We start from the raw sequence: 16,084 nt of genomic DNA on the forward strand, positions 1-16,084 counted from the left end.
TACAAAATTCTTCAACCAAAAATAGACCGTGGAATCAGCGCCAGGGCCCTGGCACTGAGGTCCAACGGACCAGCGCCAGCGTCGTTGGCACTGACCCCCTTGCTCACATGGATTGGCAGGCGATCCCCTAGCCAACGTAGCAGGGGCTCAGCGCCAACCGCATCGGCGCTGGCTTCCTAATGCCAGCGTCAACCGTCGACCTCAGCGCTAGACGCGTTGGCGTTGACCTTAGGCACTTAACTGATGTCGCGCTGACCCCAGCCTCTTCTTCCTCTTCTCTGTCCGTGAGGCTAGGGTTTGTCGCCAGCCGGCGCCCTCTCTCCTGCCCTCCCCAAATCTCCTCAAAACCACCCCAAATCCAAGGGTATTTCGTGGGGATTGCATTGGAGATCGATTTGCAAAGTAAACCCCCTCAAAAAATCTTAATTTCGTCAATGTTTTGCTATGTATTTTGCTTGATTTGGGTATAACCGTGTTGTGGTGAATGTGGCTCAGGATGTATTGTTAATCGGGGAGTGTGGGTCAGGATGTAGTGTGGTTGTCCTATATTGATGCTGCATCCGATCGATTCGCGTCGATTAGTTTATTTTCCGTGATGGCTAGGGTTTGATGTGTGGTGATGGCTAGGGTATGTTGTGTGGTGATGGCTAGGATTTGATGTGTTCTTAATTGTAGTATGATTATTGTGTAGATTGTATTTGATTGATGTGTTTTTTCTGCCGAAACATTAAGACTTAGTGTTAGAGTTAGTGGTGTTTTGTTTGTGCACGTTATTAGGTTTATTTTTAGAAGATTAGAACGTTATTAGGTACGTTAGTTTTGGAATTCACGTGACATTTATTAGTTATTTTTAAATACTCAAATTTTATTAATTAGTTACCTATTGTACATGGATAGATTGGTACGGCTTCATTTTCGTGAATATATGGTAGATGAAAGTACCGGTGGAAGCCAATTGTATCGGTTGGGATGTAGGTCCGACGATGCTGTCAAACCATCTCGATGCCGCGATGAGGAAGAGGGAGAGGAGGAAGAGGAGAAGGAGGTACATGAGGAGGAGGAGGAAGAGGATGAGGAAGAAGAGGAACATGTTGAGCTCGGTACCTTCCAGTTGTAGGACGCACCACGGTCGTCATAAGTGGGGCCATCTTGACCACGGTGCAGGTGAGCTCCTTCTTAGGACTGGAGATAGGAAGAGGTAAGTAGTAGTGACGATTAAGTCGGTTTGAATATTCATGACTGGATGGACTGGATGTGGACAAGTAATAGAACTTGGACTTGTGAATATGTATTATGGACCTATTTTGTGTTTACGCCTATGGGTTTGATGGATGGATGGATGGATGGATGTGTTTATGTGTTTTTTTGGATGGATGGATGTGTGCTGTGTGAATGGATGTTTGTGTGTTTTTTAGATGGATGGATGTATGCTGCCTGGGCAGAGAGCTGGCGCCTGGGGTCCAAACCTCAGCGCCAATGAAAATGTCATTAAGAATTGGGGCCTCACCGCCATTGCCTCCTGTGTTGAACTCTCAGCGCCCGTTCTAGTCCACCTCGAGCGGCTAAGTCTCAGGTGTCAGCGCCAACTGAACTGCCAACTGAACTGGCGCTGAGGTTCCAAGCCTCAGCGCCAATGTGGTTGACGCTGACCTTAGGAAGCCAGCTGCCATACCCCAATCCAGCACCGCCGTACAACGACACTTGACAGGAGCGTGTCGTAGGAAAACGGCGCGAACCGTCTCCTACGAGACCGCGATATCGGTACCAGTCTCAGGACATAGCGCTAGTACCCACGATGACAATCATGAATCATTGAAATACTTAAATTAAATAGGGAATTTATTTACCTTAACTTAGGTTGCTGATCTCAGGAGAACCCAAGATCGCAACGGATGACACGGAAGCAGCAACAGCAGAGACAGAGGCAGTGAAAACCAACAAACTAACACCCAACACCACAGGCAACGGCTGGGAACCAGGACGAAACCCTAATATTCACTTCGCTTCAACTTCACCTTCAAAGCTGACAGCACTATAGAGCAAGGGTGAGTACTTACGTACTCAGCAAGTCACGAGAACTTAGATGTTTAGTGCAAGCTTGAAAGAGGGAAATGGTTGTTTTGCAAATCCTTTATTTGGAACCATTTTGAAACCACTAAGTGATTTTCTTCTTTTAAAGTTTGGGATGAAAAGAGACTTGCATCTCAATTCGACTTAAGAGATGCTTTTCAACAACTCAATTGGTAATGCATCAACTTCCCAGGTCGGTTCATTACTTCTCGGCTCACACAGTCATTTCACTTGGTTAAGCGGCTTCCCGAGCCATTTTCATTTTCTTAGACTCCAAGAGTCCTGCTGCCTCGCAGCAGCACAATCTGCTTCCACCCGGGAAGCCTAATCTATGATGTCATCAGATATTCCGAATCACACAGATCCGTTTCTGGCCACCCAGGCCATCCATCTGCCACATAGGCTGATTCTGGTAACGATTCCCAATCCACAACAACTTTTCCCAAAGTATAGGCAAACAAAACTACGCAACGGAAATCACCTTGCATCTGCCCATGACCGTGGGCACAGCTGTTCGAACAGTTTATTAACCTCTGTAGTGGGGTACACTTTACCCACACAACACGAGCTTACTCCAGACACTGGCCAGTGTCAGAGGTTCGTGACAAAGCCTTTCCAAAGCTAATCCTAGGTCACCTCATGCCACATAGAGGGTCTCCCTAACAAACATCAGGCCAACTTCGGCTTTCCATTCAGGACTCCCGGTTGCCTTCCTCCTTCCTCTGTTTAGGACTCCCAGGATGCCTTTACCACCACATTCCGGCTTTCCATCCCTATTGGCATACAAGATTTCCCAGAAACAGCTAATTACTTAGCTAGGGTATCCCATTCCACCATGTGGTTGCACTTGCTATGCTCGGATGTAATTCCCACAGGAATTGGTCTTTATATGCGAATACGGGAATAGCACCACGCAGGCGCAACACCCGTATCGCGAGATTTCACAACCATTTTTATTTTCAAACACGCTGACACCACGTGTCGAGTTTTCAAGGCTTTTCAAACCCATTTCCCAAGTTTTCGACAAACAACGATGTATGTGGAGTAATTGGTACTTGTGCTCAAAGAGCATGAATACCGAAGTACCGAAATGGTGGAGCGACAAGAAAACAGGGTATGTCAGCCTACAGGAAGTAGTGCGACTACTAGGTAGGTCCGTCAGTTTGGTGCGCAAACTGAGGCCAAGCAAGTTAAGTATGTAATCCTAATAATGCAAGTTGCAAACAAAATAATAATGACTTTTCAATTATAGGAGCAATATGGTCAAGGGTGACTTGCCTTGCTTAAGGCCTTCACAAAGCTTCACGGATCTTCGAGAATTCCACGCTCGAACGAAGAAAATCCGGTAACCCGCAACTATACGCAAATAATTAAAACCTACACAATGACCAAAAGAAGAACCTATTTAGACTAATTAATAGTGCCATTAGATAGATCTCAATTTTAGAGAATTACTTGAAGCAGAACAAGGTAAATCGGAGTTACGGATCGAGAGAGATGATTTTTTGGAGGTTCAAATGGAATTTATGGACAAAGAAATGGTTTAGTGAATTTCTGGAATAATAGAAATTATTTATTGAGATTTTGGAAAGGAATATTCTCAAGAATATTCCTTGCACTCAATGACATGTGGGGCTAGCAAATGGTGGGGGAGGATAGATGGACTTGGGTTCATGTGTGACTGACTTGGTAGGAGGGAGGAGTAATGGACTTGATTCATGGCCGAGGGATTAGAGGTGGGCTGGCTCGGGTAGGCGGCCCACAAGTCTGGCGTGCGTGCAAGGGAGGCCGCGGGCGTGGCGCGGCCCACGAGGGGGTGGCGAGCCTGAGGCGGCCCGGTGGAGGCACACCGGCCCAGAGGAGTGCTGCGCGCGGGCGGTCTTGTCCGGTCGCCGCTGACCGGTCAAGCGGGGCCGACCGCAGAGGTGGCGCCCCGTGGATGCCACGTTGGCGCGAGCGGGAGTTAGACGACGACCCGACTTGAATCAACGACGGCGACAACGGCGGCCTCACCGGAGCGACGAGCGACGAGACTAGAGAGGGGAAGGGCATCGGAGTGGCGAGAGGGACTAGAGGAGGCGAGCCAACAGCTCAGATGCGGCGGGGGATGGCCAACGGTGGCGGATTGCGGCGGCGGCCGTCGCCGGGGAGGAAAGAGGGACTCCTCGCCTAGGCGACGAAGGCACGATTCCTTGGAGGGTGAGCAACTACGTGGCCTAGGGCACCCATTTATGGCGTCGGATTGAGCGAAGCAGGTTCGGAGATGGCTGGCGACGCTGAGCCCCTAGCCAGGCAGAGCCATGGCGCGACGGCGGCTATGGCGAGCGCGAGCGAGGCTAGCAACGGCGTCTACACGCGCTAGGGGACGGAGGCGTTGCTACCTAGCCATTACGGAGAGGGAGACAGAGAGGGACCGAGGGAGTACCACGAAGGGGAGGGGGCGCAGAGAAGGGCGGCCGACGGCGCGGAACGTGATCGCTTCGGCCTTGGGCCGGGGAAGGGGAAGAAGACACGTGGCCGGAGTCCCCTTCTGCGTCCTTGTGCGCGGAGGGCGACTGCGAGGTAGCAGCGCGGAGGATTGAGTGGCGGCGGTGAAGGTGTTCGTCCGAGCAAGGCGGCCGAACAGAGAGGGCGTGGGGGAGGTTTTTATAGTCGTGCGAGAGGAAGTGAGGCGTCGAGGGGAAGGAACCCGCTCCCGAGCGGTCAAGGGCGCGACGCAAGCGGCCAAGGCGGCGGCAGGGCGGACGTCGGCGATGGTCAGGGAAAAAGGAAAAAAGGAGAGGGGAAAGGGCGTTGGTCCCTTGCTGTTTTGGGCGAGCGCGGGTGAGAGAGAGAGAGAGGAGGAGGTGCGCGCGGCGCTGTGCTCGCTGCCTTGGACGCACGCGCGCAGGCGCGACAGAGGTGGGCCCGGTGAGCGGCTGACGTCGGCGGTGGTAGGGAAGGTGGTGCGAGCAGGGATGACAGCGACGACGACCGGTTGGTCGGCGCGGGACGAGAAGCAACGGCGCGCGCGGTTTCAAAAGGCGAAGGTGGCAGCGCGTGCGGCAGAGCGGCGAGCGCGCTCGGCAAGCCGGGTAGAGTGAGAGGGAGAGGAGAGGAAAATCGGGCTAGGGTTGGGCCGAACTGAGGGATGCAAAACAGACTTGCTGGAGAAAAAGGCCCAAGGAGGAGGCAAATTAGACCTTCACTGAGGAATTGAGTTAGAGAGAATTAGGTTAGGGTTCGTCGAGAAACGGTGAGAATTTATTTTAAATTTTCTATCAACTGATTATTTAGTATCATAAAGCACACATCATAAAAAAAATATTCAACATATAGCCAGCTCTCTAATCAGCCAACTATGATCAAATTTCATATTTTATTTTTAAAATTGCAATGTACTATTTTTTAAAAAAAATATTTTAAATTTGCTATCCACTAATTATTTACTATCATAAAGCACACATCATAAAAAAAATATTTAATATATAGCAAGCTCTCTAATCAGTTAACTATAATTAAATTTCATGCATGCCCTCCGTTCTCAAAGGGCATAATGGACATTTCTAAGCAAATTATCATCTAAACTGATAGAGACTTGACGGGAGGGGTACGCAAGGGTTCCAAACATATTTTCGAGGGCACACAAAGGATTCGGTATTTTTTAGGTGCATAGAAGGGATTGAGAGAGTTTTGAGGTGTACACAAGGAATTTTCTCTATGTTAAATCTCGGCAGTTTTTAAGAAAAGTATGCCAGTTTTTATTCTCTTATAATTTTTACTTACTTGCTTGTGGTCTATGCTGTCCTATCACAACTACTATTAGTTGATATTGAACTTGAAAAAATCTAACTATTTTTTTGTTTTTATAGAAGTCCCGCCAGCTTCCCTTCTTGCTCGTGGCTAGGCCACCTCTTTAGCCGAAGCTTACCAAAACATGATAACATGCACATCATATGTTATGTCAGACTATATCACGTATTCACAATCTAACTATAAGGCTGTGTTTTTCATGAGCATACTTCCTCAATTGTTAAATGGTATGTTTTATGCAAAAGTTTTTAAAAAATTAATCTATTTCTTAAATTTATAATAATTATACTTAATTAATCCCATCAATTGCTCAAATAATTTTTTATTATTGACTAACCTTTAATCGGCTAGGATTAATTATTAACCACACTAATCTTGCCTACTTGGCAGCACATCCGAACTGTACTTTGAAAGATACGGTACATGCGTGCCATTGATAAATACATATATGTTTGCACGTTAATTTAAGGCTATGATTATTAATAAATAAAACTTGTCCGACATATGATTTTTATCCTAAGTCAACTTGTTTACAGGCTCGCTGGTTTTTTGTGTGCGTGCATAAAAATACAGGCTTATGTGGGGAACATTATTGATCTGCCTGCAAACATATACTATATGCAATCCAACTCTGCTTCAAATTGTTTTATTGGTGTCTAGAAACTAAGTCCGGTTCCGTTTGTAGAAAGATAAAATATTTCTATATATATTCATTGATCAATCTGCACCGTTATAATCTGGATCTACTATAATCTAACTGTGTAGATTTTTTCTTTTTCTTCGATTAATGTGGGAATTTCTAGCCTCCATAATGAACATGGTGCTTTCTTTCAAGGCTGTTTTAATAATATAATAGATAGATAGATAAGTTCATAGATTGATGCTAAGAGCACTTGATTACTTTTTACTGATTGAGGGGCCTAATAGCCCTGTCATTTAGTCTCAAATCCTATCTATCAGTGGCTATTAGTTCTATTAATGCATTCAATTGTACAAATTGCAGTAGTGTTGACGGTACATCGAATGGAGCACCTGTTGAAATCGGTGGTTCAGGGAACGTAAAAAGGATGAGAATGCACGGTGAGTTAACACACAACAGTGCTGCTGATGCACACCCTCGGAACAAGGCTGAATGGTCCAATATGATAAAACAAATAACTCGTCAGTTACAAGACATTCGGGGAGCTGTGAGTGAGCTTCTTAAGCTACATGGACCGGACTCTGTTGCAAGCTCAATCCACTGTAGGAGTACAAACGCAGATCCACGCCTAAAAACATCAAGTCTTAATCAATTCAAAATGTATGGGAGAGTTGAAGAGAAGAACGCCATCATGAAGATTATTACAAATGATAATTATGATGGAGTAACTGTGCTTCCTATTGTAGGCACTGGGGGAGTTGGGAAGACGGCACTAGCTCAATTTATATACAACGATCCGACGGTGAAAAATCAATTCGAGCGTATATGGGTTTGGGTATCTAACACCTTTGATGAAGTAAGGCTCACAAGGGAGATTTTAGATTTTGTTTCTCCTGAAAAAACTGTTAGGTATGAACAGCAGCTTTGCTAAGCTTCATGAGATTTTGAAGGGATGTATGAAGCTGAAATCGAAAAGGTTTCTACTTATTTTAGACGATGTCTGGGAGAGAATGGATGGTTCCCGATGGAACAATTTGTTGGCTCCACTAAAATCAAGTCATGAAATGGGTAATATGATCCTTGTGACAACTAGGGTTTTGTCTCTTGCACAACGGATAGGCACTGTCGACCCGATAATGTTAGATGCTTTGTCAAAGGACGAGTTTTTGTTGTTTTTTAAAGCGTGTGCGTTTGGTAATGAGAACTACGAGGCACATCAAAGTCTGAATATTATTGGGCAGAAAATAGCTGGCAAGTTAAACGGCAACCCATTAGCAGCAGAAACTGCAGGACGACTATTAAGAAAGCATCTTACCTTTGATCATTGGAGCAACACTCTGAGGGATGAAGATTGGAAATCGCTGGAAATCAGTAGAGGCATCATGCCTGCTTTGAAGCTTAGCTATGATCAGTTGCCTTATCATTTACAACAATGTCTTTTGTATTGTTCTATATTCCCCGATAGTTTCACAGGTGAGGAATTGATCCGTATTTGGATTTCTCAAGGCTTTGTGCATGGTAACTTTTCAAGCAAGAGATTGGAGGAGATAGGGAGGAACTACCTATCGGATTTGGTAAACTCTGGCTTCTTTCAGCAAGTCGGATCTACAGAGTATGTCATTTGTGGCCTTATGCGTGATTTTGCAAGGATGGTTTCAAGAACTGAGTACGCCTCTATAGAAGATCTACAGTGTTCTAAAATATTGCCGACTATACGCCATTTGTCAATACAACTCTATTCTGAATGCAATGAAGATCCTGATGATCACAAGGTTGAAGAAAGAATAAGAATTGCACTTAAACCAGTCAGACATTTGAGGACGTTGGTGCTACGTGGAGATCATGACAACTTATTATTTGAAGCCACGCAAGAGCTCGTCCAGAAGAAACATCGTTTACGACTGTTGCAAACCTCTGAATCATATATTGATGATGACCCCTCTCTTTTCAATCTGGTGAATCCTAACCATATTCGCTATATAAAATTTAACGGAGAATTGCCTCAATCTCTCAGCAAGTTTTACCATCTTCAAGTATTAGATGTTTACCTACAATATGATCATATTATACATGGTATGGATAATCTTGTTAACCTGAGGCATCTTGTATCATCAAAGGAACAAGATCGCTTGTCCATCGCTAATATTGGCAAAATGATCTCTCTTAAGGAACTGCGCAATTTTATTGTTCAGAATTTAAGTGGTTTTGAGGTGACACAACTTCAATTAATGAACGAGCTTGTAGAACTTGATGTGTTTGGACTTGAAAACGTTAAAACCCAGCAGGAGGCCTGTGGGGCAAGACTGAAAGACAAACAACACTTAGAAAATCTACGTTTGTCCTGGAAGGACGCACACAAGAGCTCTGAAAATGAATATCAATATGACATGAGCTCGGGAAATGAGCATGGCAATCACATGAATTGTGAACCTTCTACAGACATAGTGATAGGGACAGAAGGGGAGATAATGGCAAGTGCTACCAGTGGTGACACAAGTGCAAGTGAGGTGCTTGAATGTCTTGAACCACATCACAGCCTCAAGTGTCTATCGATATCTGGGTACAATGGAGCTACCGCCCCAACTTGTCTTGCCACTTCACTCACCTATCTGCAAACACTTCGTCTAGAAAATTGTGGAGAAGTGCAAATACTTTCTTTAGAAGGGCTAGAGTTACTAAGAGAGCTTGTGTTGATCGAAATAAAGAATGCATCGGAACTCTCAATTCGTTCACCGGAGGAGATTACTCTAATTCGAATGCAAAAGCTTCACACGTGCTCCTGCACTTCCATGGGGAACTTGATTTCCAGTTTAAGGATCCTGAAGATTGAAAAGTGCCCTGTTCTGAAGGTCTTTCCGTTATTTGAGAACTGCCAGAACTTGGGGTCCTCATGGTTTCCCCACCTCAGCAAGTTCACCATCCATGATTGTCCTGATTTGACTGTGCCTCGTCCTTTTCCCCCTCGACTATTGTTTCAGAGTTATCCATCGAGGGAATTTCAACACTTCCAACGATGGAGGGGTCATCCGGAGGAACATTAACAATTGGGACACGTTCTGATAAGCTGACAGTGATGGATACAACAATGTTGTCTTTCCAAAACCTTAGGTTTGTAACTACTTTGCAGATATCACATTGCCAAAATCTGAGGTATATTTCGTTGGAAGGACTCAGGCAAATCATCCATTTAAAGAGTCTGTACATACACGACTGCCAAAATCTTTTCTCGTCAGATGTTCCGCAAGAGCCTACTTGTACCCGTGAAGACATGGTAGCTGGAAATTGCAATGACCGCCCATCTCTTCAAGAGCTCAAAATTAAGAATTGTGGAATAACGGGGAAGTGGCTATCTCAGATGCTGCAACATGTGCAGGGCGTACAGGTATTGCGTTTAGGCAACTGCCCGAATGTAAAAAGGCTATCCATGGAAGGACTCAGGCAACTCATCCATTTAAAGAGACTGTACATACACGACTGTCAAAATCTTTTCTCTTCAGATGTTCCGCAAGAGCCTACTTCTACCCGTGAAGACATGGTAGCTGGAAATCGCAATGACCGCCCATCTCTTGAACTTCTCAGTATTGAAAATTGTGGAATAACGGGGAAGTGGCTATCTCAGAATCTGCAACATGTGCAGGGAGTACAGAAATTGACATTAAGGAATTGCCTGGCGGTAAGAAGACTATCGATGGGAGAGGAGGAAAACTGTCAACTAGAGCTTTTGTCAGATCTTGAGGCTTCATCGTCAAGGTATCCAGACGCATCGATAAGCTCAGCTGGAGACGGACTCCTGCGAATTCCGTTAAATCTCGTCTCCTCTCTGAAGGAGATTGATTGGGTCCGCTACAATTCAATGACCAACATGCGCTTGTCATTGATGCAGAACAGAAATGATGGCCAGGCGAACGAAAACGACTATTCCCTAGAAACGACGCTGCCCTGTTTTCTAGGAAAACCCATCCGCCTCAAAAAAATTGTAGTGGAGGAAAGCCCAAGTTTGAAATTTCTACAGTTGAAATCATGCACTGCACTCGAACATTTGAAGATTCAAGGTTGTGCATCGCTTGCTACGTTAGAGGGCCTGCAATTCCTCCTTGCCCTCAGGCATTTGGAAGTATACAGATGTCCCAGCTTGCTTCCATATTGGGAGAGTTTGTCAGGGCAGGGCTATGACCTATGCCCACGACTGGAAAGGCTCAATATCGATGACCCATTTATCCTATACACGTCATTCTGCAAGCACCTCACCTCCCTGCAAGAACTCCGTTTTTGGTTTTGCACAAATCTCATAGATCTTCCTACGGCGCTCCATAGCCTTCCCTCCCTCAAGAGGTTGGAGATCTGCAGTTGCTGGAGCATCGCTAGGCTGCCGGAGAAGGGTCTCCCACCTTCGTTGGAAGAACTGGATATCGACGATTGCAAGGAAGAGCTAGCTCAGCAGTGCAGAACTCTACCAAGCACGCTGAAGGTCAAAATTGATGGGACATATGTAAACTGATTACTCGGTGGCTCGTTAAGCACACCTTTCTCTGCCTGCCCAACTAGCATGGGCTTGCTCAGGTGTTCAAGCAGCTGTGCATTCCATTGCTGCAATGACGACCTTCAGAACCATTACACAATACAAGGACCATATGATGGCTAGATCAACTATCGCAGAGCTAGCTTTGGTTCACCTGACAAAAAGAAGGCCAAACAAGTGGTTGTTTTACTCAGGAGTATCAGAAATTGGTTTTCATGTGCCAGATTCTGCTCTTGATTTGCCTCACTTCAGAACCTCATCCTAATATGGTTGTGCAATCCTGTATTGTGTTATCTTGTATTTTGCTCTGTAATTCTGTGCTATGATCGCTGTCGACCGGCAAAACCAGTCCCCTTCATTGCTTGGTAATATCAATTCTGTAAGTCTATCTACTGAAAAGGATAAACATCCTCCATTTTCGTGATTACAGAAGCAACCGTGTTTGTCATGCTATTTTGGCATTCATGCTGTGTTTCCAAGTTGTGCTTGCATCTTCAGCCTTAAGACAATTTCAGTGGTTAATTCACTTTGCTGCGCCCTGTATGCGTTCAAGAATTGTTAGCACATGCGCGTGGTAGCAGATGGCATAACTGGACATGTGCTAACCAAAGAATTCTCTTCAGATATATGAAAAATAAATGCCTGACAGAATCACTGGGGTGAAAAACTCGTCATCTAATCTCATGTCAGCATTGGAGTGCATACCATTTCGATCATGTAAGCATTTAACTGAACATTAGCAAAGAGCAAATTTATTGAACGGACAAACATAGGCTAACTAATTTTCAAACAATTTAATGACTAAACACAGTTTTATGGTCTTGCAATATCAAGATATATAAAAAACTTTCGCCAGTATGAAGCAACATTGAAACAATACAATCAAACACAGGCTCTCATGGCCAATGAAATATATATCCTCCCAGAAATTATCATTAGGCATTAGTATGTTGCTAGTTCAATCGCCATAGTGACAATCATACACAATGACACATCAAATTACATAAGAGTATATGACAGCTGTAACAAAACAACTGCATTGAGAAGAACAGACAGCCACATGATGACATGAACTATATTCACTTCTTCAGATCAGAAAGCCCCGTCTACCAATTGCTACCGTAGTCTCCACTTTTCACTTATATGTACATAGAACACCCGCACTATCAGAATACCCACAAAGCCAGTTCACTCACTACAAACTATCTTGACTAAATCCAAGCAGATACTGACTCCTCTTGATCAACTTACAAAACACCCTACACTTTAGGTGTCTCTACAACATAAATCACACAAATGGAAATTAATTGTCCACCTAGTTGAATCCTACTGTTAGAATGACCACCTTCTTAGTTCTTACACCTGAGAATGGGCATTGCCAGATTCTGAGATGCTGTCCTTTGAACAGAGAATCTGAACCTGTAACATAAGTCAAATAAGAATCAATGCAAAAGCTTTGGTTCATGAAGTTAGAGGATCAAATTTTGTCGGTTCGATACCAATAGACGATGAGGAACCACTGCTTGCAATCTCGGCATCTTTCTCAATCTCCACTGATTGGTAAGCCGCTGTTGACATACTCATCCCTCAGCTCGACCAGTGTAGTACTCTTGTCATGATTCTTGCTCTCCTGTAAACAACAAAACAAATTAACCATCATAAGCATATTGCAGAAATGGCTAACAGCAACCAAGAACAAAGCATGCTGCTTTACTATTGCCATTACCACCTCACCGTTGTACACTTCATCAGCACATCATCAGAATTGTTAGCCAAGGAAGCATCAATAACATCAGCATTTTCACCGTTCACAATTTGCAGCCAGTCGATTCTCGTTGGAGTTGACAGATCGATCAAACTTCCACTGTGTCTCGACATCCATCTCATCAATATGCAGCTCAATCTCACCACCATCCATATCTGGACTGCCGTCTCTCTTCGTACATTCCTATTCATCTCTCCTGAGTCTCCTCAACAAGCCAACCCCCAACAAGTTCTCCTCCTCCAGGGTCGTCTTCCTCTCATTTGATTCCCTCGCCGTCGGTTTCCGCATTTGCGCATTACCTCCCCTGGCATCGAGGGCTCAAGGAGGAAGGAGGTTTGCGTTGCCGCTCGACGCCTAGAACCAAGAAATCGCCTGCAAAGACCTCGTGCCCAGCAGGGTTGGCGCCGCATCGGATTGGATAAGTGAGGTGGCGGTCAGCGAAAGCGTCGTGCGAGGAGGTTACCTCCCGGCGGCGAGGTCCGCCTTCACCTTGACGAGATTCATATGGTGCGGTAGTCGTGGAGCGCGAGGCGATCGACCTCCACTGGGGCGTTGGAGCAGACGGATGCGCTTGTCCTTCCGCAGCCTCGACCAGATCTGGCCGCACCGCTTCCGCGCCGCCGCCTGGATCTTCGCTGGTGGTGGGGGAGGTCCGCCGTCCCGGTGAGTGCGACATGTCGATGCGTAGATGACGGGCCTGGCAAGTGGCCAAGTGGGCCTTCGAGGCTGTCCTTCCAAAGAAATGGACCAAAATCGGGGGGCATGGATCGTCTAAGGACCACGATGGATGCGGGCCTTCAAACAGTCTGGGCCTAGAGGCCCATATTATAATCAGAATCGTGCAAAGGTGTTTGTGGCCGTGGGCGGTCGTTGTCGCTGCTTCTCCAGTTTACTTGACTTCGTCACTTTGATGTTCAGTTTGAACATTTGGAATAGAAAACTACATTAGGATCAGAGTACTGCAAAACAAAACCTTCACTTGTTACACGGTTCGTGTTCAGAACGAAGACATGTAGTGAAAATTTGCATAATAACCTATGGAATGGAACAACGAAAGTTTTTTTTTAAAAAAAAATGTAACTCTAATGCGTTAGGTTTCTCAATTCTTGCTGAGATTTTTGTTATCTCTCATGAAAAGTACAATCGAGCTTAGCACAGCTCCCAGTTTGGGTTGTGCCTATGCATTCCTTCCGTCAGTGTCGCCCTCATCAGGCTTGCTTGGCCGTAGCACACATGTGCTCTTCCCCTCTGTTTTCCCCCAACGTGTTCCGATCCCATTGAGGCTTGAGAGTAGCTTTTCTAGCGGCGGTCGCCGAGAAAACCGATGGAGCTGGGTGGGTTCGGGTTCGGGGCGAGCATGTCCCTATCAGTTCTGATGCAACGGGGCCTTTGAGCCTTTCGCTCTTGACGAGATGCAGCGGGTCGTACTCGTAGCTGACAGACGACGTGTGCAAAAGGAGAAAAAACAAGCGGTGAAAAGCAACGTCCAGTTCAGACTTTCAGGGTTCCGCGCGCGCGACCACGTCGGGAAAAAACCGATGCTCCATCGGGTTCGGATCAGTTTGGCCCCCGCGGACAGCAGCAAGCAAGGGCGTCGTCTGCTGTGCTTGACCTCAATATACTATTGGCACCCACCTTCCTGCACTTAGTGCCAACTCGGTTCGCTTCGGGTTTTGCCTGGTGCTATATAAGAGGCAGTGAGTGAATCCCCGTGATACCAACCAACAAGCTCCATCTCCATCCCGGTCAGCCGGTCTCCACCCGCCATTACCAAGCTCAAGCAGAGCAATTCTCTGAAACACCATCCAAACCAGAGCATCTCTCTCGAGCACACGATACGTTCACTGAATCAAAGGTAGCAAGATATGGATCTCCCGGAGTTCCTCGTCAAGATCCTGCGGGCGATCGCCGACGCCTGCCTCGACGACGACAAGCTACCAGGCGCGCTCATCTCCTGCGGCGTCCTCCAAGCTGCGGCCGCGCTCAGCCTCGTCTTCTTCATCGCTCCGAGCGGAGTCTTCGGCCACCATGGTAAGGTAGCACTGCACTGGCTGTGTTACGGAAGCCTTGTCACCGTGGTGCTCGTCGGTTTTGTGGAGGCCTCTCTCGGGTTTTGGGTGGCAGGTGATGTGGTAAACCGGCGAGCAGTGGGCAGGACGATGCTCTTGGTTTGCCTCTTCAGTCTGATCTTCGTGGTCGCGATTTGGGGCTCTGTTCTTGTGAGATGATTGCATTCTTTGCTGTATGTACAAGATTTAGCATTACTTTGTGAATTGTGAGTGTATGCTGGTTGTCAGTTGTGTTGTCTCGAGTTTACGACAATATTCTGCCTCCGTGAGCTTCTGGTCTGTAGTTCCCAGTTATAGTGTCATCTGTTTGTGAGTTTTGGGTTGTTTTCATGTAACTAGTATTCAAGAGTAAAAAGATATCTGATTAGATGATGATTTTTTTTTTGTGTGAACTAATGTTTTTTTCCTTTTTAATGTGTGAGTTGTAGTAATCTCTTATGAGCATAAAAAGGCATCAATTTATTTCTCATCCTCTTTTTTTTTTTTTCAATTTGTGCCTCTCAAGGTCGTCCGAAAGCAGATCATACGTGAAAATTCAGACCAATTTCAACATCTATCAGAAATCAGAAATGAAACAACATTCACAGCTGTGATATCTCTAAACCGCAATACTAAAACCTAAATCGTCTAAAAACTTGGAATAAGTCCACTTTCCGTCCCTCGTCTTTACGTCAAGTTTAATTGATATCTCTACACCGCAATACTAGAAGCCTTTATTCCTTATTTTGGCAAAACCGTCCAAGTCAGATTCCATGACAGTCGAGATGACTATTTTGGATGACGTGACATCCTAGTCGGAAAAAAAACATGTTGAGCCCGCGAGTAAGTGGACTTCCACCTATCCCCTCTCTTCCCGTCTCTCCACCTCTCCCCTCTCTTCCCTAGCTCACTGACAGGGAGAGGGCTAGTGGCCCGCGAGCCCGGCAACGTCAATAGGAGGTCAGCGACGAGGGGGCTCAAGGCGGCCAGCTCATGCTCTCGTGGTAGAACTTTGGTATTGTGCCACAACACCCCTCATAAGTGTTGGTGCCGTTCATGATGGATGATGATAGTTACCACCTCCGTTACCTAGTAGTTGACCATTTGGAATGGCTAGATCCGACCACACCACCGCACGGCACCGGTGTTCTTAGGCACGACGAAGCGAGGGGAGGTTGACGAGGTGAGTTGGGAAATTGCTAACCTCCATGGCTTGAGCTCGAGCTCCGCACTTCACCACTAGCGTCTGC

At 46.0% G+C, this 16,084-nt stretch overlaps 1 protein-coding gene and 1 pseudogene across 1 annotated transcript; one reads left to right on the top strand and one right to left on the bottom strand.

Annotated features, from left to right (window-relative positions):
* The first annotated feature begins 9,770 nt into the window (after positions 1–9,770).
* LOC127770935 (probable disease resistance protein RPP1) lies at positions 9,771–11,347 on the top strand. The gene is made up of 2 exons (XM_052296705.1): positions 9,771–9,884; positions 10,386–11,347. Exons 1-2 carry the CDS (start codon positions 9,771–9,773, stop codon positions 10,998–11,000), a joined length of 729 nt encoding a protein of 242 aa, XP_052152665.1. The 3' UTR covers positions 11,001–11,347.
* Positions 11,348–11,589: 242 nt separating this feature from the next.
* LOC127770936 (transcription factor GTE7-like) lies at positions 11,590–14,554 on the bottom strand (annotated as a pseudogene).
* Between the last annotated feature and the right edge of the window lie 1,530 nt (positions 14,555–16,084).

The sequence above is a fragment of the Oryza glaberrima genome, chromosome 4, assembly GCF_000147395.1.
Source record: "Oryza glaberrima chromosome 4, OglaRS2, whole genome shotgun sequence".
Taxonomy (NCBI): domain Eukaryota; kingdom Viridiplantae; phylum Streptophyta; class Magnoliopsida; order Poales; family Poaceae; genus Oryza; species Oryza glaberrima.